This window comes from Rhinoderma darwinii, chromosome 2, assembly GCF_050947455.1.
Source record: "Rhinoderma darwinii isolate aRhiDar2 chromosome 2, aRhiDar2.hap1, whole genome shotgun sequence".
Taxonomy (NCBI): domain Eukaryota; kingdom Metazoa; phylum Chordata; class Amphibia; order Anura; family Rhinodermatidae; genus Rhinoderma; species Rhinoderma darwinii.
Window position 1 is genome coordinate 181,759,553 of NC_134688.1, and position 23,084 is coordinate 181,782,636.

At 41.8% G+C, this 23,084-nt stretch overlaps 1 protein-coding gene across 2 annotated transcripts in view; it reads left to right on the forward strand.

Annotated features, from left to right (window-relative positions):
• Positions 1–23,084, forward strand: part of SLC9A7 (solute carrier family 9 member A7) — a 117,303-nt gene that overhangs the window by 72,038 nt on the left and 22,181 nt on the right. For both annotated transcript variants that reach the window (XM_075852567.1, XM_075852568.1), the window contains exons 5-12: positions 2,080–2,192; positions 3,307–3,412; positions 4,986–5,127; positions 11,866–11,971; positions 18,408–18,496; positions 18,795–18,908; positions 19,906–20,017; positions 20,851–21,004. In XM_075852567.1, coding sequence (XP_075708682.1) covers positions 2,080–2,192; positions 3,307–3,412; positions 4,986–5,127; positions 11,866–11,971; positions 18,408–18,496; positions 18,795–18,908; positions 19,906–20,017; positions 20,851–21,004 — 936 coding nt within the window. The remainder of the gene's footprint in view (positions 1–2,079; positions 2,193–3,306; positions 3,413–4,985; positions 5,128–11,865; positions 11,972–18,407; positions 18,497–18,794; positions 18,909–19,905; positions 20,018–20,850; positions 21,005–23,084) is intronic.

Genomic DNA, 23,084 nt, shown 5'->3' on the forward strand with positions numbered 1-23,084 from the left:
CAGTACTATAGTGACTCATATAGTCTGCAGCATAACCCTTGTTGGCAAGCACAGCAGTCGGACGTTTTCTGTAGTTGATGATGAGGTTTGCACACATGTTAGATGGAATTTTGGCCCACTCCTCTTTGCAGATCATCTGTAAATCATTAAGATTTCGAGGCTGTCGCTTGGCAACTCGGATCTTCAGCTCCCTCCATAAGTTTTCGATGGGATTAAGGTCTGGAGACTGGCTAGGCCACTCCATGACCTTAATGTGCTTCTTTTTGAGCCACTCCTTTGTTGCCTTGGCTGTATGTTTCGGGTCATTGTCGTGCTGGAAGACCCAGCCACGAGGCATTTTTAATGTCCTGGTGGAGGGAAGGAGGTTGCCACTCAGGATTTGACGGTACATGGCTCCATCCATTCTCCCATTGATGCGGTGAAGTAGTCCTGTGCCCTTAGCAGAGAAACACCCCCAAAACATAATGTTTCCACCTCCATGCTTGACAGTGGGGACGGTGTTCTTTGGGTCATAGGCAGCATTTCTCTTCCTCCAAACACGGCGAGTTGAGTTAATGCCAAAGAGCTCAATTTTAGTCTCATCTGACCACAGCACCTTCTCCCAATCACTCTCAGAATCATCCAGATGTTCATTTGCAAACTTCAGACGGGCCTGTACATGTGCCTTCTTGAGCAGGGGGACCTTGCGGGCACTGCAGGATTTTAATCCATTACGGCGTAATGTGTTACCAATGGTTTTCTTGGTGACTGTGATCCCAGCTGCCTTGAGATCATTAACAAGTTCCCCCCGTGTAGTTTTCGGCTGAGCTCTCACCTTCCTGAGGATCATGGATACCCCACGAGGTGAGATTTTGCATGGAGCCCCAGATCGATGTCGATTGACAGTCATTTTGTATGTCTTCCATTTTCTTACTATTGCACCAACAGTTGTCTCCTTCTCACCCAGCGTCTTACTTATGGTTTTGTAGCCCATTCCAGCCTTGTGCAGGTCTATGATCTTGCCCCTGACATCCTTAGAAAGCTCTTTGGTCTTGCCCATGTTGTAGAGGTTAGAGTCAGACTGATTAATTAAGTCTGTGTACAGGAGTCTTTTATACAGGTGACCATTTAAGACAGCTGTCTTTAATGCAGGCACCAAGTTGATTTGGAGCGTGTAACTGGTCTGGAGGAGGCTGAACTCTTAATGGTTGGTAGGGGATCAAATACTTATTTCTCTGTGCACAATACAAATAAATATATATAATTTTGACTATGTGATTTTCAGTTTTGTTTTTTTTATATAATCTATGTCTCACTAGTAAAATTAACCTAGCCTAAAAATTCTAGACTGTTCATGACTTTGACAGTGGGCAAACTTACAATATCAGCAAGGGATCAAATACTTATTTCCTTCACTGTATTTACATATCGGACGTCAAATATAACGGCACCGAAAACTTTTTTTTTTTTTAAATGAGACAGTGTTTGTGAAACCCTGCCTATTACATGCTGCACATGTATGGGCAGGTGACAGGTTCTGTTGAAATTCTAGCCTTGGACAGGGAGGTGGCACACAAGTTAAAATAATTTATAGGAAATTACATACAAAAATATTTATTTACATTCTACTTCAATATACAGTGTATTTGGAATATTTATTTTATTTGGTTACAGGTGTGTGAATTATTTTTTGCGGCACAGTGCACATTTATATCTTTGCCATTCAAGTAGGGAATCTGTTAAAAATTAGAATTCCATTCCTGGTCAATCTACTGGAATATGATGATACAGTATTTGATCACACTTTATAATATAATATTATATAGTTAGTTTGGATACCACAATATTTGTTATATGCCCACTCAGGTCTTCTATTGCTACAAAACCCCATTGTTTTAGCTTTTTATATTTTATGTTCTCTTTCTATATATACTATACTATTCTTAATCTAGATTTTTCACATGGGATGGTATTCTGTCCCTCTTTGTTCTTTGGCCAACCATTATAACCCATATCTATATAATTTTTAATAGTTTTAAGGCTTTATTTTTCATAGAACTATTTTATCAAATAAATTGTGCTTTTTTTAAATTTTAACAGAAATCTTATGTATGGAGTGGTGAAATTAATGAAGCTTGTTGGCCAGTTGAATGGAAAATTTTACTACACTGACTGTCTCTTTTTTGGAGCCATCATCTCTGCTACAGACCCAGGTAATGTGATTTTTATGATGCTCCTTTTATAGTACATTCTCTGTTGTATTGTAGTACAATTGCTATATATTACATATCCTTCAACATCTGGAAGCGCAGTGGAAGAACATAAACCGAGCAGGCTAGATATTTTTTCTCATTCCTTTGAGTGTCCAAGTAATAGATGCCTCCTAATGTGCCATCCACAGATGCTCCCTTTAAAATACCCAGCCACTGGCTTCCCTCTTTAACACCAACTGGGACTGCTGCTCTGTACGTTGATACATCAGACTACCCAACCTAACTCTCTACCAGGTAGTCTAGCTTTTGAAGACATTGGGGTATATTTACTATTTCTGTCTTATGATTACGCTTTATAATAAATCTGGTGCATCTTTCTAGACATGTCAGACACTTTTGTCTAACTTTACTTTAGATGCTTTTTTTGCGCCCATAATTTGGCGCAGTTAGCCATGGTTTAAGCCATGCCGCCGTTTCCTCTAAGCCCTCGCCAACTTGTCTAGGGAGGCACAAAAAAGTGTCTAAAACACTTAATAAATGTGCCGCCTAATTTGATCCAGATTTCTGGGAGAATTTACGAAGACTGGTTTCATACTAAAGTGCGCTGGAGCACTATGCGCCAAGTTTATTTAGAGGTGACCCTACGCCTTCCATGAGCAGATGTTGATTTGCCCCAATAATGACACCAATTTCTAGCATAAGTGATGGTAAATCTGCAGAGACAAGGGAGGCACCTCCCCTTCACGCTAAACACTTCAAACTTTTTGCTCCGCTTTTAAAAAGTGACGAGGGGAGAGAAGTCGCAAATTATAGCACAAATATGGCTTGTCACTTAATTTGTGGCTTTTCTATGCCATAAGTCATACAACCTTTGATATACAAAAAGAAAATCTGACCCATTGTGTTGCATTATCTACAGCGTACTGAAAATGTAGATCATATCTAGACTGCCAAAGAATTATCACTGCAATTTCATATGCACCATAGTGATGCTTCTTTTAATTTGTTTCTATTTACAAAATACATTTTCATACAAATAATTTATTACAATGCATCACTTATTATGTCTCTATGTTCATAAGCTAATTCTCTATTGTCTTCTGCTTCTACATAGTGACGGTTCTAGCAATATTTAATGATTTGCGAGCAGACGTGGATCTTTATGCACTCTTGTTTGGGGAAAGTGTCCTTAATGATGCGGTAGCTATTGTATTGTCTTCGTGAGTACCATTTCCTTAACATTTTACAAGCATTTAGTGGGTAATATAGTGCAAAAATGTTCCTACAGCAGACAGATGTGATAATGTATTTGCCACTTAGTATGTTTGTTTAATCCGTCATTAATCTGTTTTTTTTTGTTTTTTTAAAATAAATCTGCAACAAATCCACTATGTGATGTACTAATTTAGAAAGGTCTGTCCTGACGACAGATTCTCCTTCACACGGGAAGATTTCTGCCCATAACGAGCGCCGATCACGATAATTACATGTCGATCAGCTCTCGTTTAAAATCCCTTTACACAAGCGCCTGTAATTACAGGTTAGTCGTCACTCGTTTTATACGATCGTTCATTCCCCAAACCGTTGACATAATGACAGCAGCACATGCCCTGTTTACAAGAGTTGATGTGCTGCCGACCGATTATTTATATGACCGCATAAAAGGTAAAAACAGCCGTCGATCGTACGTTTGCTCATTTGTCGGCTGATCGCTGTTCTGTTTTCACAAAGCAATGATCGGGAACTAGCGTGAGTACAAACGTTCACCAAATTATTGGCTTGTGTAAATGGGCCTTAAGTGTAAGCTGGGCACTGCTCAGACTTGCCCATATTCTTTTCTGTCAGGTTTCTATCACTTCTTGGTGATCAGAATAGCGTAGTGGTGCACTATTCAATCCATTCAGAGGTATAACTTAAAGCTCCGGGACCCTATCCATAACAGGACCCCCTCCTACCATATATCATTTATAATAAATGGTGTCTTATGCGGCTGAGGGGCTTTGAACCCAAAGGGTCTGGGAACGACTGCAACCTCTGCACACCTTAGAGCTACGCCCCTGAATCCAGTAAAAATACAAAAACGGACACCTGGCAGACTCATTGAGGCCTTGATCAGACTTGCCACGGATTTTCGATGTGGATTCTACACCAAAAATCTGCTTCAATTTACAGTATAATACATATGCATAGGGTTCCCAAGATAAATCCATCATATCATTCATGGATTGTGTAAAAACGGAAGCCATGACAGCAGTGTGAACAGAGCCTGAAATATTGCAAATATAATGGGTTTTTTTCGCCAACGGAGGACTAACAAATCACCAATAATTGATCCCACCTGATTAACAAATCAAATACTCCTATCAGAAAATACAGGCAGGATGACCAGTATAATGAAAAATATAACATCATTATTAGATACAAGATAAAATACAGAATATAGGATGGAAAGACAAACCCATGATGCACTGATCCCCACACCCAAATACTAAAAACCTCCTATAGAAAGAAATGCGTGTGTAAATGCATCAAAGTGCAAGTGCCTGAACAATAAATGCAGCAGCCCTATACTGAAAAGTCCAGTTAGGGAAAACAATTAGACTAGACAGGCACAAAAAGGAGGACAGAATACAGACCAAAAGAGGGGGACCCTAAAACCCATGTAATATGTTGTTGAATATTTAGTTCAGTTTGATTATCATTTCTTCTGCCAATAAAAATGAATTAAATTGACAAATAGTTCTCATTTTTGGCCGTTCTGATTCTAAAACTTTGAATTATGTTTCCTCTTAGGTCTATAGTTGCTTATCAACCAACCGGTGAGAACTCCCACACATTTGATGCAGCTGCCTTTTTCAAGTCTGTTGGCGTTTTTGTTGGCATATTCAGTGGATCTTTTGCGATGGGTGTTTGTACTGGTGTCTCCACAGCTCTTATATCCTTTCTGTCATTTGCACATAATTACATTTACGAAAGTAAAATAGGGATACCCTATAACTCTCTTTGTATATCTGCCAATCCATGACTTGGCTGTAGTTTTGTTGTCACAGAGCACTATTTGTATGACTGTATGTATGTGATTTTAAAGTGCAGATGCACTGTGACTGCAACTTTTGCAGAAAATGCTAAAAAATTTTATGCACTGTAGCTCTTTCCATCTGGTTGTAATTTAGTTCAGATTTTTACTTAGTAGATCAAAGACTATTAAGCGTTCCATGTAATACTTGGTGATGATCTGTTCGCGTCAGAACTCTCATAGATTTCCGTTAAAACGCCGAACACCTAAGGGGAATATTTTCGGTCTTTGGGACCAGACTTTGTTGAGCCATTTTTAGTATGTGTTTAACAGCTGGAACTTCTTTATGGTTTTTTTTATACATTCCAGTTGATTTTCCTGGTGATCATATAGTGTTACCATGAAATAGACTTTTTAATCATATTCATCATTGTCTACCTTTTTATACATATCCAATTTAGGGTACAAAAAGCCCAGCGGTACGAAAATGCTTGGTAGGGGGTAGTTTTTCATGGAGGTGTTTATTGTATGTGGTTTTTTTTTTTTTTTTTTTTTTTTTTTGTATTTTTATAGCCTGTTCCTCAAAGGTCAGAAAAAAACATTGGGTCACTTTACTAGTTTATTTATTTTACACTATACTTTTCCCCGGTTAGGCCTCATTCACACGACAGGGTCCGAGTGTCGGCCGGGAAAATCGGCCGTTTTTGGACGATTTTCCCGGCCGGTTTGCATCCGATTCCGTTCCGGGCCGAGTCGCCGTTTTTACCGGCCGATTTGGACCCGATTTGCATCCGTTTTTTTCCCTGTCCGTTTTAAAATCGGATGAATTTCATTTAAATTTGTTGCCACACACAGCCCTTTGTAGATAATGCCACAGCCCCCCTGGTAGGTAATGCCACCCAGCCCCCTGTTGGTGATGCCACACAGCCCCCTGTAGGTAATGCCACCCAGCCCCCTGTAGGTAATGCCACCCAGCCCCCTGTAGGTAATGCCACCCAGCCCCCTGTAGGTAATGCCACCCAGCCCCCTGTAGGTGATGCCACCCAGCCCCCTGTAGGTGATGCCACCCAGCCCCCTGTAGGTAATGCCACATAGCCCCCTGTAGGTGATGCCACCCAGCCCCCTGTAGGTGATGCCACCCAGCCCCCTGTAGGTGATGCCACCCAGCCCCCTGTAGGTGATGCCACCCAGCCCCCTGTAGGCAATGCCACCCACCAGTCCCCTGTAGGCGATGCCACCCACCCTGCCCCCTGTAGGCGATGCCACCCACCCTGCCCCCTGTAGGTGATTCCACACTGCCCCCTGTAGGTGATTCCACCCTGCCCCCTGTAGGTGATTCCACCCTGCCCCCTGTAGGTGATTCCACCCTGCCCCCTGTAGGTGATTCCACCCTGCCCCCTGTAGGTGATTCCACCCTGCCCCCTGTAGGTGATTCCACCCTGCCCCCTGTAGGTGATTCCACCCTGCCCCCTGTAGGTGATGCCACCCTGCCGCCTGTAGGTGATTCCACCCAGCCCCCTGTAGGTGATTCCACCCAGCCCCCTGTAGGTGATGCCACCCAGCCCCCTGTAGGTGATGCCACCCAGCCCCCTGTAGGTGATGCCACCCAGCCCCCTGTAGGTGATGCCACCCAGCCCCCTGTAGGTGATGCCACCCAGCCCCCTGTAGGTGATGCCACCAAGTCCCCTGTAGGTGATCCCACACAGCCCCCTGTAGGTTGCACCCATCCCCCCCCCCCTTCCAGGAGAAGTCACTGACTTCAATGTCCATATATGGACAGTGTAGTCACTGACTTCTCCTGAAGAGGAATTCCCTGCCACAGGTCGGGAATTCCGCTTCAGAAGTGAGTGACGTCACTGTGTCCATATATGGACAGTGTAGTCACTCACTTCTCCTGTAGCGGAATCCCCGGCCATAGAGTCGGGGATTCCGCTGCAGAAGTACGTGACTTTGCTGTGTCCATATATGGACAGTGTAGTCATGCACTTCTCCTGTAGCGGCATCCCCGGCCATAGAGTCGGGGATTCCGCTGCAGAAGTGCGTGACTTCGCTGTGTCCATATATGGACAGTGTAGTCAGTCACTTCTCCTGTAGCGGCATCCCCGGCCATAGAGTCGGGGATTCCGCTGCAGAAGTGCGTGACTTCGCTGTGTCCATATATGGACAGTGTAGTCACTCACTTCTCCTGTAGCGGAATCCCCGGCCATAGAGTCGGGGATTCCGCTGCAGAAGTACGTGACTTTGCTGTGTCCATATATGGACAGTGTAGTCAGTCACTTCTCCTGTAGCGGCATCCCCGGCCATAGAGTCGGGGATTCCGCTGCAGAAGTGCGTGACTTCGCTGTGTCCATATATGGACAGTGTAGTCATGCACTTCTCCTGTAGCGGCATCCCCGGCCATAGAGTCGGGGATTCCGCTGCAGAAGTGCGTGACTTCGCTGTGTCCATATATGGACAGTGTAGTCACTCACTTCTCCTGTAGCGGCATCCCCGGCCATAGAGTCGGGGATTCCGCTGCAGAAGTGCGTGACTTCGCTGTGTCCATATATGGACAGTGTAGTCATGCACTTCTCCTGTAGCGGCATCCCCGGCCATAGAGTTGGGGATTCCGCTGCAGAAGTGAGTGACTTCGCTGTGTCCATATCTGGACAGTGTAGTCACGCACTTCTCCTGTAGCGGAATCCCCAATCCCCGGCCGGGGATTGGGGATTCCGACTCCTACAGCGAGCAATAAAAGACCCTCCTCCTCCTCACATGCACTCTGCACTGTGAGGAGGAGGAGAGAGAGTGCGCGAGCGACGGTAGACCCGGCCATCACTCGGGACACATTCCGGTGATGGCCGGGTATTACCCGGCCCCATAGACTTCTATGGGAGCCGGGCGGCCGGGCACCCGGCTGAAAATAGAGCATGTCCTATTTTTTGACGGACGGTTTTCCCGGCCTTCAAAAAATCGGTCGTGTGAATAGCCCCATTAGGGGTCTATTATTCCTAATGCAGCCGGGTGCCGGCCGATTTATGAACGGCCGGCACCCGGCCGGGAATCCCTGTCGTGTGAATCCCGCCTTAGCAGGGCTGCTGTGTCATCCCAGTTACAGTGGAAATCTGCCCTGCCCTGCAGCGCTAGAACTAGATAATATTTTTAATAAATACATATAAGAAAAATATTTAAGATCACAAAAAACATACATTAAAAAAATAAATGGCTACAAAGGTTTGCATAGCCCCTAAGGGGTCATAGGGGTTGGCCACTTTGTAAATACTAATGTCATATGCCCTAACAAAGTTACATAACTTACCTATAGGATATCTTCAGAAATAGTGTGTTTCTTGCCTGATCTGTAACTTGCGCTACAGCCAGGGAACCATGAAAACCAGGGCTTCTCAATCTTTTTCTACTGGAGCCTTTTCCAGATAGAACCTGGTAATGCCTAGGCTTCACTGTTGGTCGAAGTCCTTGCTAAAATTAAAAATATATTTCAATTTACATAGTTACTTAGGTTAAAAAAGGCACATGTTTTACTTTTCTCGGATCAATTATACAAGCAACGTTCATTGAAAAATTATTTATAACCCTCAATGCCATTTGCTACTACTCTACCCGAAGGGCTTATTCAGACGAACGTGATATACGTCCGTGCAACGCGCGTGATTTTCACTCGTGTCGCACGGACCTATATTAGTCTATGGGGCCGTGCAGACAGTTCCGTGATTTTTACGCAGCGTGAGTCCGCTGCGTAAAACTCACGACATGTCCGTTCTTTGTGCGTATTTCGTGCATCACGCACCCATTGAAGTCAATGGGTGCGTGAAAATCACGCGCACCACACGGAAGCACATCTGTGGGACATGCGTGATTCGCGCAACAGCACTGAAAAGTATGAATGAAAACAGAAAAGCACCACGTGCTTTTCTGTTTACAAACATCCAAACGGAGTGTCGTCATGATAGCGGCTGCGCGAAAAGCACGCAGCTGCGCATCATATGGTGATGACACACGGAGCTGTCAAGTACCCTTTGCGCGCGCAAAACGCCGCATTTTTTGCGCGCGAAAAACGCACGCGCTCGTGTGAATCCCGCCTTACTGTGAAGAACCCATTCATATATTGATGTCGGAAACGCCCTTCTTTCACATGTAAAGAATGTCCCCATGTCCTTTTGTGCAGTTCTTCTAAGTGATCAATCATGTGCTAGTTCTTTGTGTTGACCACACATTCTATATATTTATGCATATTACTAAGATCCTCTCTAAGGCGTTTTTTTTCCAAGCCAAATACAACCAATTTTTAGTCATCCACCTTTTTACCCTCTCTAATTCTCCTATATTATTTTTACAATGTGGAGCCCAAAACTGAATGCTGTATTTGAGATGTGATCTTACAAGGCTTTTATAGAGGGGCAATATTACATTTTGGATGACCGGTTTTTATCTCTTTTTTTAAAATCTTACTTACTTTGCAGCTGCTGCTTGACATTGAGTACTACTGCTGCTTAGCTTATCTGTAACCAGAATACCAAGGTCCTTCTCTTGTCCTGTTATCCCCAGTTTTATTGCATTTAATATATATTCAGTAATACTATTACTGCAGCCTAGGTTAATTATTTTGCATTTATCAATTAAATGTCGTCATCTGCCGCCTCTTTGCCTTGGCTGTCACCTTATCAAGTTCTTTTGTAATTATTTACAATCAAGCTGAATTTTAAGTTTCCTACAAAGTTTTGTATCTGCAAAATCTGCCATTTTGCTTTCAATCCCATCCACTAGTTCGTCGATAAAATTATTAAAAAGAATTGGGCCTAACATAGACCCTTGTGGTACCCCACTGCTTACGTAAGCCTTTTTTGAGTGTGTACCATTTATAATGACTGTTTTCTGTCCCTTAATTAGTTCTTTACCCATGTACATACATTTTCCTCCAGTCCCATCCTCTGTAGTTTCAGAACAAGACTGTTTGGTCCACTATCAAATGCTTTTGCAATATCCAGATATATTATATCATCCGCATTGCTAACATCCAGATTTGCACTTACCTCCTCATAGAAACTGAGAATGTTATGCTTCGTTCACATCTGCACTAGGGCTCCATTCCAACGGAGCTTTCCGTCGGAACGGAGCCCTGACAGACACAAACGGAAACCATGGGTTTCCGTTTCCATCACCATTGATTTTCAATGGTGACGGATCCGGTGCCAATGGTTCCCGTTTGTCTCAGTTGTGCGAGGGTTCCGTCGTTGTGACGGAATAAATAGCGTAGTCGACTACTACACTTTTGGTTTTGTCTTATTATGTTCAGAACTTCCATATTCAGCCATATTGGTCTCCTTTTATTTCTAGACTTTTTGTTACCAGAAGGTATAAACTTGCTACACGATTCATGCCCTATCTATTGAAAAATTACTCATTTCGAATTCCTATTTCCACGTACCTGATCCCACTCTACAAGTGCTTCCCTTAGGCTACATTCAGACGAGCGTGACAGATTTACATAAAAAATGTGCGTAAATCTGTCCGTGTGCGTTGCATTTTGCATCAGTGTGCTTTGTGAGTGGCATTTGTTCCTCACGCACTCGCAAGCACTTTTTTCGTTGTAATTGATTTTTTAAAACACGGATGTGCGTCCGTGTGCTGTCTGGTTTTCACGCACCTATTGACTTCAATAGGCAACTGGGTGCGCAAAAACGCACTAACATAGGACATGCAGTGAGTTTCACGCAGCAGACACTCGTTGCGTGAAAAACCAAGAAATAACGAACAGCACACACACCCATTGATTTCAATGGGCCATTCACACATGCAAACACACAGCACACGGAAGAGAATCACGCTCGCCTGAATAAGCCTTTAGTTGATAGAATTTTGCTTTTCTAAAGTTCCAGGTGTTTGTAGTTCCCCTTTGTATTATTTTATTGACTATTATTTTAAAACTTACCATGTTATGGTCACTTTTGCCCAAGTGCTCACGGGCCGCTAGATTTAAAATTGGAACTGGTCTATTAGACAGGGCTGTTCAGTATTGGTATTAGGCTGGATTTTTCAAACGGACAAACCCCTTCCGCTTTTTTGTCTTCTTTCTTGTATCCATCCACAATTGTTACTCGTGGCTCTCGTCCAGACAATTTTCTGTTATGCCCACTACATCATAACCCATGTACATCAGTAGAACATCCAGTTTATGCTTTTTTTTCTCGCAAGACCATGTAAACAGTAGCTCACATGACCAAAGCATTCCCTGTCTACGCATGCCCAGGCATATACAAGCACCGTACACGTAATAGCTTGTGCCTTTAACTACTGTACTGCCTTGTAAACAATTAACTTACCAGCAAAAGCAGCATCAGGATTAGTCTCTGTTCACATTTGTGCCTCCGTCACAGACTCTGTTGATTTGACGGACAAGATAGCCCAGCATACAGCACTATTTTGTCTGGCAAAGTAACTGAAACACGCCCGAAACCATTAAAGTCAATCCGTCCTATGACTGAGCAGAACAACAGAACCCGGAAAGCATACGTGAACTGAGCCTTATGGTGTTGGAATTGTTAACATTTAAACTTTTTATGTCTTTTTCAGTGTTTGTTTAGTTTTAAGTTGTTTGTTACTTGCATGAGTGATTCTTTAAATCTGGGAAAAGCGTTATTCCTTTAACTGTTCTGTAACGTAACCAAGTTTACCAAGCTGCACTGCTTCCCCTTACTGGAGACAGCATTGTTCTTTTTATTGTCTTGGAGCACATTCCTGCTGGCTGAAGCATGTGGCTTTACAGGTACGTGTGTTTATTATTCGGATGTACATATACGTATGTTTGGTTAGTTTAGTTGGAGGACCATTTTCAAGGAACCTCTTCCGAACTTCATCCAACTTACAACTCTGGATAAGAGCCATTGGAGACCACTGTTTTATATTTATAGGTGTAAGAAACTCTTTAGAAGCATTTAGGCAGTAACAACTAAGTATAGCACTCTTTCTTGAAGATAATTGTAAAAAGTGTTAAAGGAGTTGTCTCAAATACATCACTTATCGATATGTCATATTAGGGAATATAGATGTCAGAGAGGGAAGGGGTCCCCCACTCGAGACTTCATTCTATAGGCCAGAACAGAGAACCTCTCTGGCGGACCTGGCCATGCATTTCATGGATTCCTATTAATTTAAATGACCACTAGATAATGCTACAAAATGAGGCCACGTGCAGGTTCCCCCTTCGATAATGGCTGATCACTGGGGGTTAAGAAGCTGGATTTATGCTACGTTCACACGTAGCTTAATTGCTTCAGATTTTTCGTCCAGATTTGCGGCCGGAAAATCTGCAGCGTTTTACAGTAGCCGCAAAGTGGCAGCAAATTTTTTGCAGTCTCATCCACTTTGATGCTACTGTAATACACTGCACATTTTTTGCCCGTATATCCGGTCGGAAAATCTGCAGCATATTACTAAGTAGGCGCAAAGGGGATGAGATTGCAAAAAATTTCATCCACACGCTGCGGAATATTTCCATGCAGAAATTGACCTGCGATGCAGATTTTTTTAATCCGCAGCATGTCAATTTAAAGAGGCTCTGTCACCAGAAACGTTGTTTTTGTTTATTTTTTTCCTATTTGCGATTTCAGGGTTGTTTTTGTTTTTTTTTTGCAAGAAAAATTGCACCGGTTGCTTTTTATTTCGGATTTTAACTTTCCCATTGAACTTAATGGGGAAAATTCAAAACAAATATGCAACCACCCCACAGCTTAACCCGTTAGTGACCATAGTGTTTTTACGGCGGCCACTAACAGGCTTTATTCCGATGCATTAGCCTTTTATGGCGCTGCATCGGAATAAGTAAACAGAGCAGGGAGCCATTAAATCTCCCTGCTCTCAGCTACCAGAGGTAGCTGAGGGCTTGGGGCATCCCTGCTCGAACGGGTGAGATCGATACCAGTATCTATCTCTCCCGTTTAACCTTTCAGATGCGGCGCACAATAGCGAGCGCCACATCGGAGTTGTTTTGGAGAGAGGGAGGGAGCTCCCTCTCATCCCACTGACACCCGGCGATAAGATCGCCGAGTGTCTGTGTGTCCGGTGGCCTAATAAACATCCCCAGGTCTGCCTGTAGTGTATGTCTGCTAGGTCATGCTAGTGGGAGTAGTAAAAAAGTAAAAAAAATGTGAAGTTTAACCCCTTCCCCCTGCTGGCATTCTGGGCCCTAATGTCCAAGCGATTTTTTACATTTTTCCATTGTCACATTCGAAGAGCTGTAACTTTTTTATTTTTGCGTCGGCATAGCTGTATAAGGTCTTGTTTTTTGCGGGACGACTTGCAGTTTTTATTGGTACCATTTGAGAGTAGATGCGACTTTTTGATCACTTTCTATCACATTTTTTTTAAGTCAGGATTAACAGAAAACAGCAATTTTTCCATCGTTTTTTATTTTATTTTTTACGACGTTCACCGTGCGGGTTAAATAATGTAACAGCTTTATAGTCGGGGTCGTTACGGACGCGGCGATACCAAATATGTGTAACTTTTTTGCTTTATTGTAGTTTTTTTTAATAGTAAAGCATTTTGTAAGGGGAAAAGCTGGGTTTTTCATTTTTTTTTTTTTCACTTTTTTTTTAATTAACTTTATTAAACTTTTTTTTACTTTTTTACTAGTCCCACTAGGGGACTTCCCTATCCTCCGATCGCTATTATAATACACTGCAATACTTTTGTATTGCAGTGTATTACTGCCTGTCCGTTTAAAACGGACAGGCATCTGCTAGGTCATGCCTGCGGCATGATCTAGCAGGCATTCGCTGCAGGCAGACCTGGGGGTCTTTATTAGACCCCCGGCTGCCATAGAAGACACAGACACTCGGCGATTTTATCGCCGGGTGTCAGTGAGATGAGAGGGAGCTCCCTCCCTCTCTGCAAAACCATTCAGATGCGGTGCTCGCTATTGTGCACCGCATCTGAAGGGTTAAACGGGTGAGATCGATACTAATATCGATCTCACCCGGCAGAGCAGGGACGCCCCCAGCCCTCAGCTGCTTCTGGCAGCTGAGAGCAGGGAGATTTCACGGCTCCCTGCTCTGTTTACTTTATTCTAATGCAGCGACGTAGTTTGGCGGCGCTCTAGAATAAAGCCCACTAATGACCGCCGTAAAAAGACGTATCGGCGGTCATTAAGGGGTTAAAGAGGCTCTGTCACCAGATTCTCAAATCCCTATCTCCTATTGCATGTGATCGGCGCTGCAATGTAGATAACCGTAACGTTTTTTGTTTTTTTTTAAAAACGTTCATTTTTGGCCAAGTTATGAGCAATTTATATATATATATATATATATATATATATATATATATATATATATGCAAATGAGCTTTGAAATGGACAACTGGGCGTGTATTTTGTTTTTAACTGGGCGTGTTTACTTGTTTTACTATCTGGGCGTTGTGAATAGAAGTGTATGATGCTGACGAATCAGTGACCAATCGGCATCATGCACTCCTCTCCATTCATTTACACAGCAGCATCACGTTCTTAGTAGAACGATGTGCAGCAACATACACAAGTGTCCTGATAATGAATACACATGACCTCCAGCCTGGACGTCATGTGTATTCAGAATCCTGACACTTCTGAATCTTTTCTGTGAGATTCCAGCAAGCCACGCGTAATCTCGCGAGATTATGAGGTAAACGAGATTTTGTTTCCCTTGCACAATTTTAGATTTATTCTAATTCGTTTCTTAATAGACAACTTGGCGTGTTTTTACTTTTTACCAACTGGGCGTTGTGAAGAGAAGTGTATGACTCTGACCAATCAGTGACCAATCGGCGTCATACACTTCTCTCCATTCATGTCCATTTGTACTCCGCACAGTTGGTCAGCGTCATAGACTCCTCTGTACGACGTCCGGTTGGTAAAAAGTAAAAACATTCCCAGTTGTCTATTAAGAAACTAATTAGCATAAATCTAACATTGTTTATAACTTGGTAAAAAATCGTCTAAATAAAAACCACTGTTATCTACATTACAGCGCCGATCACATTATGTAGGAGACAGGGAATTTATAATCTGGTGACAGAGCCTCTTTAAGTTGTGGGATGGTTGCATATTTGTTTTCCCCATTAAGTTCAATGGGAAAGTTAAAATCCGCAACAAAAAGCAAATGGTGTAATTTTTCCGGGAAAAAAAAAAAAAAACAACCCTGAAATTGCAAGTAGGAAAAAATAAACAAAAACAATGTTTCCACATAAAAAAAAAAAATTCCATTTCGATGCTTCCAATTCTGTTCTCTGTGCAGCCAGCCTCCTGGGATGACGTTTCATCCCATGTGACCAAACCTGATTTGGTGTGGACTTTTGTAAGTAATTCTCAGCGGAAACTGGGTCAGGTTTTCTTCTGAGTTTTCCACAGCTAATGCAGCCTGGGTGAACATACCCTTAGTTTTAAAAAGCTTGTCTTGATGAGTGCGATTATTAAACATCTTACTGTAAACAGTATTCAATAAAGTTCACAACTTTAGATAGAATTATTACAAGCAAAATATAAATCCAACAGCATCTAGTAATAATGGTTGACGGTAAAAGTGACTGTATTCACTACCATCATTATTAGAATTAATCTGGAACGATAAAAGTTGGTGTTTACTGATGGGCAAATTATTGTGATCGCTGAGTATAAACCGAAGTAATTTTTGCGCGTCGGGATAGGAATGACTGTCTCTGCAATGTTGTTATAATGTGTTCAATTTTTAACACAATCGTTTGCATCCCATGGGGAAAAAAATGAATGTACAGTGCATTTGGAAAGTCTTCAGACCCTTTCATTTTTTTTTACATTTTGTTACGTTGAGGCCTTGCGATAAAATTAAAAAAATGCAAGTTTTTCCCCATCATTCTGCACTCAATACCCCATAATGACCGTGAAAACAGAAGGTTAGTAATCTTTGCTGGTTTATTAAAAAGGAAAAACTAAAATATTGCATTGACATAGGTATTCAGACCCTTTACTAAGCAATTAGTTGAAGCACCTTTGGCAGCGTTAACAGACTCCAGTCTTCTTGGATATGATGCCACAAGGTTTGCACACCTGGATTTGGGTATTTTCTGCCATTCTTCTCTGCAGATTCTCTCAAGCTCTGTCAGGTTGGATGGGGACCGTTGGTGGACAGCCATTGTTGTCCATAAGCCACTCCTGTGTTGTGTTGGCTGTGTGCTTAGGGTCATTGTCTTGTTGGAAGGTGAACCTTTGGGCCAGTCTGAGGTCCAGAGCACTCTGGATCAGGTTTTCATTAAGAATTTCTCTGCACTTTGCTCCATTCATCTTTCCCTCAACCCTGACCAGTCTCCCTGTACCAGCTGCTGAAAAACACCCCCACACATGCTGCCACCCCCATGCTTCACTGTAGGAATGGTATTAGCAGGGGATGAGCAGTGCCTGGTTTCCTCCACACATGACACTTAGAATTGAGGCCAAAAAGTTCAATCTTTGCTTCATTAGACCACAGAATCTTGCTTTAGAGTCCTTTTAGGTGCTTTTTTTTTTTGCAAACTCCAGGCGGACTTTCATGTGTCCTTTACTGCCCAGATTGGTGGAGTGCTGCAGTGATGGTAGACCTTCTGGAAGTTTCTCCCATCTACACACAGGATCTTTAGAGCTCAGCCAGAGTGACCATTGGGTTCTTGATCACCTCTTACGAAGGCCCTTCTCCGAATACTTAGTTTGGTGGGGTGGCCAGTTCTAGGAAGGGTCCTGGTTGTTCCAAACTTCTTCCATTTAAGAATTATGGAGGCCACTGTGCTCTTGGGAACTTTCAGTGCAGCAGAAATATTTTTGTACCCTTCTCCACACAATCCCGTCTCTGAGCTCTACAGGCAGTTCTTTCCTCCTCATGGCTTGGTTTTTGCTCTGATATGAATTGTCAGCTGTCAGACCTTATATAGGCATGGGTGTGTCTTTCCAAATCATGTCCAATCAAGTAAATTTACCAGAGGTGGACTCCAATCAAGGTGTAGAAACATTTCAAAGATGATCTAAAGAAAAGGGAGGCGCCCAGAATGAAATTTCAAGTTTCATAGCAAAAAGTCTGAAATTCTGTTTTCACTTTATCATTATGGGGTATTGAGTGCAGAATGATGGGGGAAAACTTTGCATTTTTTTTTATTTTCGCACAAGGCCTCAACAAAATGTGAAGAAATTGAAAGAGTCTGAAGGCTTTCCAAATGCACTGTATGTAAATAGTTTTTGTACAAACGCGGGCCGTAATTTTATTAATTATATTACAAATCGGTTCTGTATAGTTATATTGTGTAAACTCAGCCACTCTAGAAGGGAGTTCTTATGTTTTTACAAATAGGGTTCTATTAACAGGGTTTTATGTTGTTAAAGCTTAATATTTGTCTGAATGAAAAGGTAGGCAACTTTCTAATATAGTTTTGAGTTTTAATTACTCACCATTTTCAAGGTATTACTTGACGGTAGCTGTCCGTGAATGAGAACATTCTTGTTTTCATTCGCTGGCTACATGGGTACATGGCTAGTCCTGCCCTTGGCTCATAAAAGGATACAATTGTATCTAGTCTAGGCAATCCTCAGTGTGCTAAATGTATGTGCAGCTGCACAAATCTTTCTGGAAGTTGACTACTTTGTGTCAGTCTGGGGAAATGAAGCGACCAAAAAAAGCAATTCCGGCAGTTATATTAAAAATCAAAAAACTTTGAACTGTTTTTTTAACCTGTGTTTTTTTTTGTTTTTGTATTTTTTTTTACTCCTCCTTGTGGACTTGAACCAGTGATTTATTGGATCACTTGCACTATATACTGCAATAAATGACAGTTTAAAATAATTTTGACAGTCTCCCGGGAGAACAAGGATGGCAGACCTGGGGCTTAGATGCCACAGTCGCTTTTGACTGTGGGATCCCACTTGTTACACTGAAGTCTCGGCTGTTACATACAGCCGACACGCTCGTTCTCAGCCCCTGACCCTGCTCCATACTCCCTCAACCGATATAGATATATACATACACACAGACGGAAGGAGTTTAAGGGGATTCAATCAAGTGTGCCTCTGACTAAATGTTCAGAATAGCTGTACGTCTTCCTAACCGGTGCATATTCTTTTATTCCAAATCAGCTGAATAAAGCTGAGTTGTGGTCATGATATTAGAGGGTAAAGGCAGTAATATTTTCCTCCTTGTTACACTAGGAATCACTTTGTTGTTTTGCACTTGCAGGAGTAGTTGCGGTTCTGTTCTGTGGTATTACACAAGCTCATTATACATATAATAATTTATCGCCTGACTCAAGGATTAGAACAAAACAGGTAATGACAGGTTTCTTCTCTGATTTTAAAACATGTCTTTTAGAAACTAGTACTGATATATCATATGACATGCTTGCAATTGTGATGTACAGAATATGTAAAGCAGTGGGACATGGGAGGACAGCACACCTCACTTAACTTGCTACGATCATGTATTCTTCAGCTTGGTAAAGGAACACTAAACTTAAAATCTGTTAGTTTACAAGTGCTTCTGAAAGTCCAGAAAAAGATGAGTGTATATATATTGTATGATGTAATATTTCCATTCACACATGTTCTTTTTTTTATTTCCATGCAGCTTTTTGAGGTTCTGCACTTCCTGGCTGAAAACTTCATATTTTCATATATGGGGTTGGCACTGTTCACCTTTCAGAAACACGTGTTTAGCCCAGTCTTCATTGTTGGCGCTTTTGTATCCTTTTCTTAGTTACTGGAAGACTAGAAATGAGTGGAGCCCTAATGGGGACCAGGAATAATAAGGGAGCCATGCTAGTGTAAGAAGGGAGCCATTCTGGGGACCCAGAATTAGACACGGTGCCATGCTGGGGACTAAGAATAAGAGGGGCGAAGCCATGCTGGGGACTAAGAATGAGAGGGGCGAAGCCATGCTGCGGACTAAGAATTATAAATGAGGGGAAGCCATGCTGCAGACTAAGAATGAGAGGGCTGTTTATTTGTGCGTTGTACATGATTGCTGACTGCATTACACACTTGAACCTGCATTCTGTTTACTACTTTTATTTTATTTTTTTGAGAAGATCACACCCATAAATGACAATTTTTCTGTTAAATTTTGGGTCATTATCTCACTGTTGGTGCTTTCAGCAGTGGACAGGCGTCACCATGGAAAATTTGATCAGTATGCAACAACGCAACCCTAAAGGTTCAATTCACGGTGTTCTGACGCCTTTCTATCATAGCCAGCAATTTGTGCCACCGTGGCTCTTCTGTAGATCGGACCAGATGGGCTAGCCTTTGCCCCCAACACGTATCAACGAGCCTTGGGTGCCTATGACCATGTTGCTGGTTCAGCAGTTGTCCTTCTCGCAACCAATTTTGATAGATACTAACCACTGAATACTGGGAACACCCCACAAGACCTGCCATTTAGCCCTTGTCAAAGTCGCTACGCTTCAAAACACATCTTCAAGAGCTGACTATTCACTTGCTGCCTAATACATCCCACCCCTTGACCTAATACATCCCACACCGGTGCCATTGTAACAAGATCATCAATGCTATTCACTTCAACTGTCAGTGGTTTTAATGTTATGGTTGAACTGTGTGTGTGTATGTATGTATGTGTGCATATATATATATATATATATATATATATATATATAATCATTTTATATTTGAATACAAGAAAAAAAATTAGGTCTTGCATACTTAACTACTATTTCTTTCAGATAGCTGTATTTGTAGGTAGAGCAGCTCATGTATATCCGCTGTCGTTTTTTCTGAACCTGGGCAGAAGACACAAGATTGGCTGGAATTTTCAGCACATGATGATGTTTTCAGGTTTGGATGCTGTTTTGCAGTGTTGAATACATTTCAAAAATACAGTTTATATGTGCTTGTTGGACAACACTTTTGAAATTACTTTCTTAAAAACTTTGGAATACGACTGCAGGTATTCGTTTTCATTCAGACACACGAGGATTAGTAAGGTCCGGTACTAATGTTGTATTACGGTGTTGAGGTTTGAGCTCTGTACAGGCTAGTCAAGGTCTTCCACATCAAAGTTGAACCTTGCTTTGTGCATAGGTACATTCTCTTACTGAAACAGGAAAAGTCCTTCATCAACCAGCCACATACTGAAGCATACAAAAAATACAATTGCATGCTGGAGCATAAGGATTTCCCTTTACTGGAACACAGGGGCCCAAAGCAAGTGTTCTTCTGGCATCTGTCAAACCTAGAATCATCCATCAGACTGTCTGATAATGAAACATAAATTGTTACCCCAGAGAATACATTTCCACTGCTCCAATGGCAATGTGCTTGAGCCGATGCTTGGCATATGATGATCTGGTGTGTGGCCGCTCGACAAATAATAGGTTGTTGGGAGAAACACGGATTAGGCATTTTAAAATTCAATCCCCGGGAGGTGTCTGGCGGCATATTTTATCCCTATTGAAAAAAACATGCACTAACCTACTGTCACGTTTATATACAGGTGCTTATTCGCCTGTTACCTGACTCCATAGGGCAGCCGTAATAATAATATAGAAGGAAGTTTCTATAACAAGAGTTCCTGTCTTACATTTTTAAAATATAATTTGTAGTCTGTGTTTCAGCTGTATTATATTTTCTTATATTACAATTTTCACACACTGTTTTATCTCCACCAGGCCTCCGAGGCGCTATGGCATTTGCCCTTTCAATACGTGACACTGCATCGTATGCTCACCAGATGATGTTCTCTACTACTCTGTTGATTGTCTTCTTTACTGTCTGGATAATTGGTGGTGGAACAACGCCCATGTTGTCTTGGCTTAATATCAGGTCAGTGGTTTTACTGACACATTGTGTTATACCAGATAAGATGATTCGGGTCTGCCCTGACAAAATGAATGAAAGATAACTTATTTTTCTCTAGTTCTTATTAGATTGTCCTTGAATATTATGATGGTGTCTTAGGTATGACAATATTGAGTTGTGAAGAAGTGGCAAAATTTAATGCACAAAATCCATTGAGGGCCATTATGGCACCAAGGCTAATGCACACCCCCCATATCAGTCTAAATGTAACAATAAAATAGAAATAGAACTTTATTAGAGAACCGCCAATAATATCCATTTAAAAATACTATTCTACTATTCCGTCCTCATTGAGCTGTCCTTACCACAATAAGGTGGCTGTCACCGGCATTTCACCTATTGAACTCTACTCACCCCACGCTGGCCACTGCTGTCAAAAATTCATTGCCATTATCCCCACTCCTAAACTCCTCCGATCGTAAATAACGGTCTGCAAATATTTTGCGCCTTTTATGGTAATAATCAGTCAGTCTTGTTCTCTCCACCATTAAACATAGTTGACACATGTGACCCTGCTAATCTGAAACAGGATGGGTGGAGTATCGTGAACACCGTAACTGGAATTTTAGCGTTTAGTGGGTGAAATCATACTCCCTGTCATTTTCATAAGACCCTATTGTAAAGGGAATTGTACTGATTCTGGTTTCCGTTCACACGTGCTGGTTTCGTCATGTTTCTAATGGCGTTTTATCACAGCTTTCATGCATTTTTCGTGTCATTTTGCTGTACATTTTGTAGAAATTACAGAATTTCTGACATTTTAACAAAAAAAGTGACATCTGCACATTTTAAAGGGTAACTAAACTTCCAGAAATCTTTTAACATGTCCGTCACATGTCATAAGTTTTGATCGGTGGGGGTCCGAGCACTGAGACCCCCACAGATTGCTAAAAGAAGCTGCAGAAGCCGAGCAGTTGGGGTATGGGCTCAATAGAAAGTCTATCCTTATGATAAGTCCATTAGTATTTGTTCGGTTGGCATCTGACCCCTGTGGATCAGCACAATGAAGAGGCTGTTTTGTAAATTGTTAATTTACAAAAACACAGAGGTATGGGCGGCTGTACCCTGTCCAGATGAAGACACAGACTGAAAACCTTAACATATTTAATACTTCTCACAGCTAACCAGTCTAAGTAATCCTCACTCCTAACTGATTTTAAAACCAGAGCTACAGGAAGCCAGGGTCTCTTACAAAGGCTGCCGACCCCCACACTTTCTGTCGAAAGTCGTTACTCTGGTGAGCCGAGTGAATTTACATGGGAATGCACAGGTCTGAGCATTGTATTATACAGGTATGAGAGGAAAAGGGTGGCACAGACAGCTAGATGAAAACCTTTTGTCTTTCATGTTAGCAGAGGTTGTTGTTTTTTCGTTTTTTTTTTTTTTTTTTTATTTCTGGAGGAAAAAGCTAAGGCCTATTCTATTATAAAGAAGTGTTTCAATTAATATTTTATCTTTATTTGTTTGCTCTAAGTATGAACTTATTTTATTCTTAATGGCAGATCTAGCTTTATAAACGTTATTAAACTGGGAATCTGTACCATCCAAACTTTGTCGGGGTTTTGCTCAAAAGAGCCGTTGTCCATAGCAACCAATCAGATTCTAGCATTCACTATTCAGAAGCCCATTTTTTACTGAAAGCAGCAACCTGATTGGTTGCTTTGGCCAACTGTTCCACTTCTACTTTGCACAAGTTTTGATAAATCTACCTCATTGTGTATCTGGCTCTATAGATATGTTTTAGCAGAGCTGAACAAATCCCAAGAACAAAACTGTCTAACCTAACTTGGTTCAACTTGTTCCTAATGTTTACAATAAATTGTCCATCTCTGCTTTTTGGTGCTTGTAGAATAGATAAACTAATTCATAAAGAGAGAACTTAGATTCAAAACACATTCTTTAACCAGTCTTTTAGTTTGGAATATATACAAAGCAAGTGCAGTTTTTGATTATTTATACACAATGCAGATGTTACTGTCCATGTGCGTTGCGTTCTGCATCAGTCTGCTTCGCGTGTGACACAAGTTTTTCATGCACTCGCAAG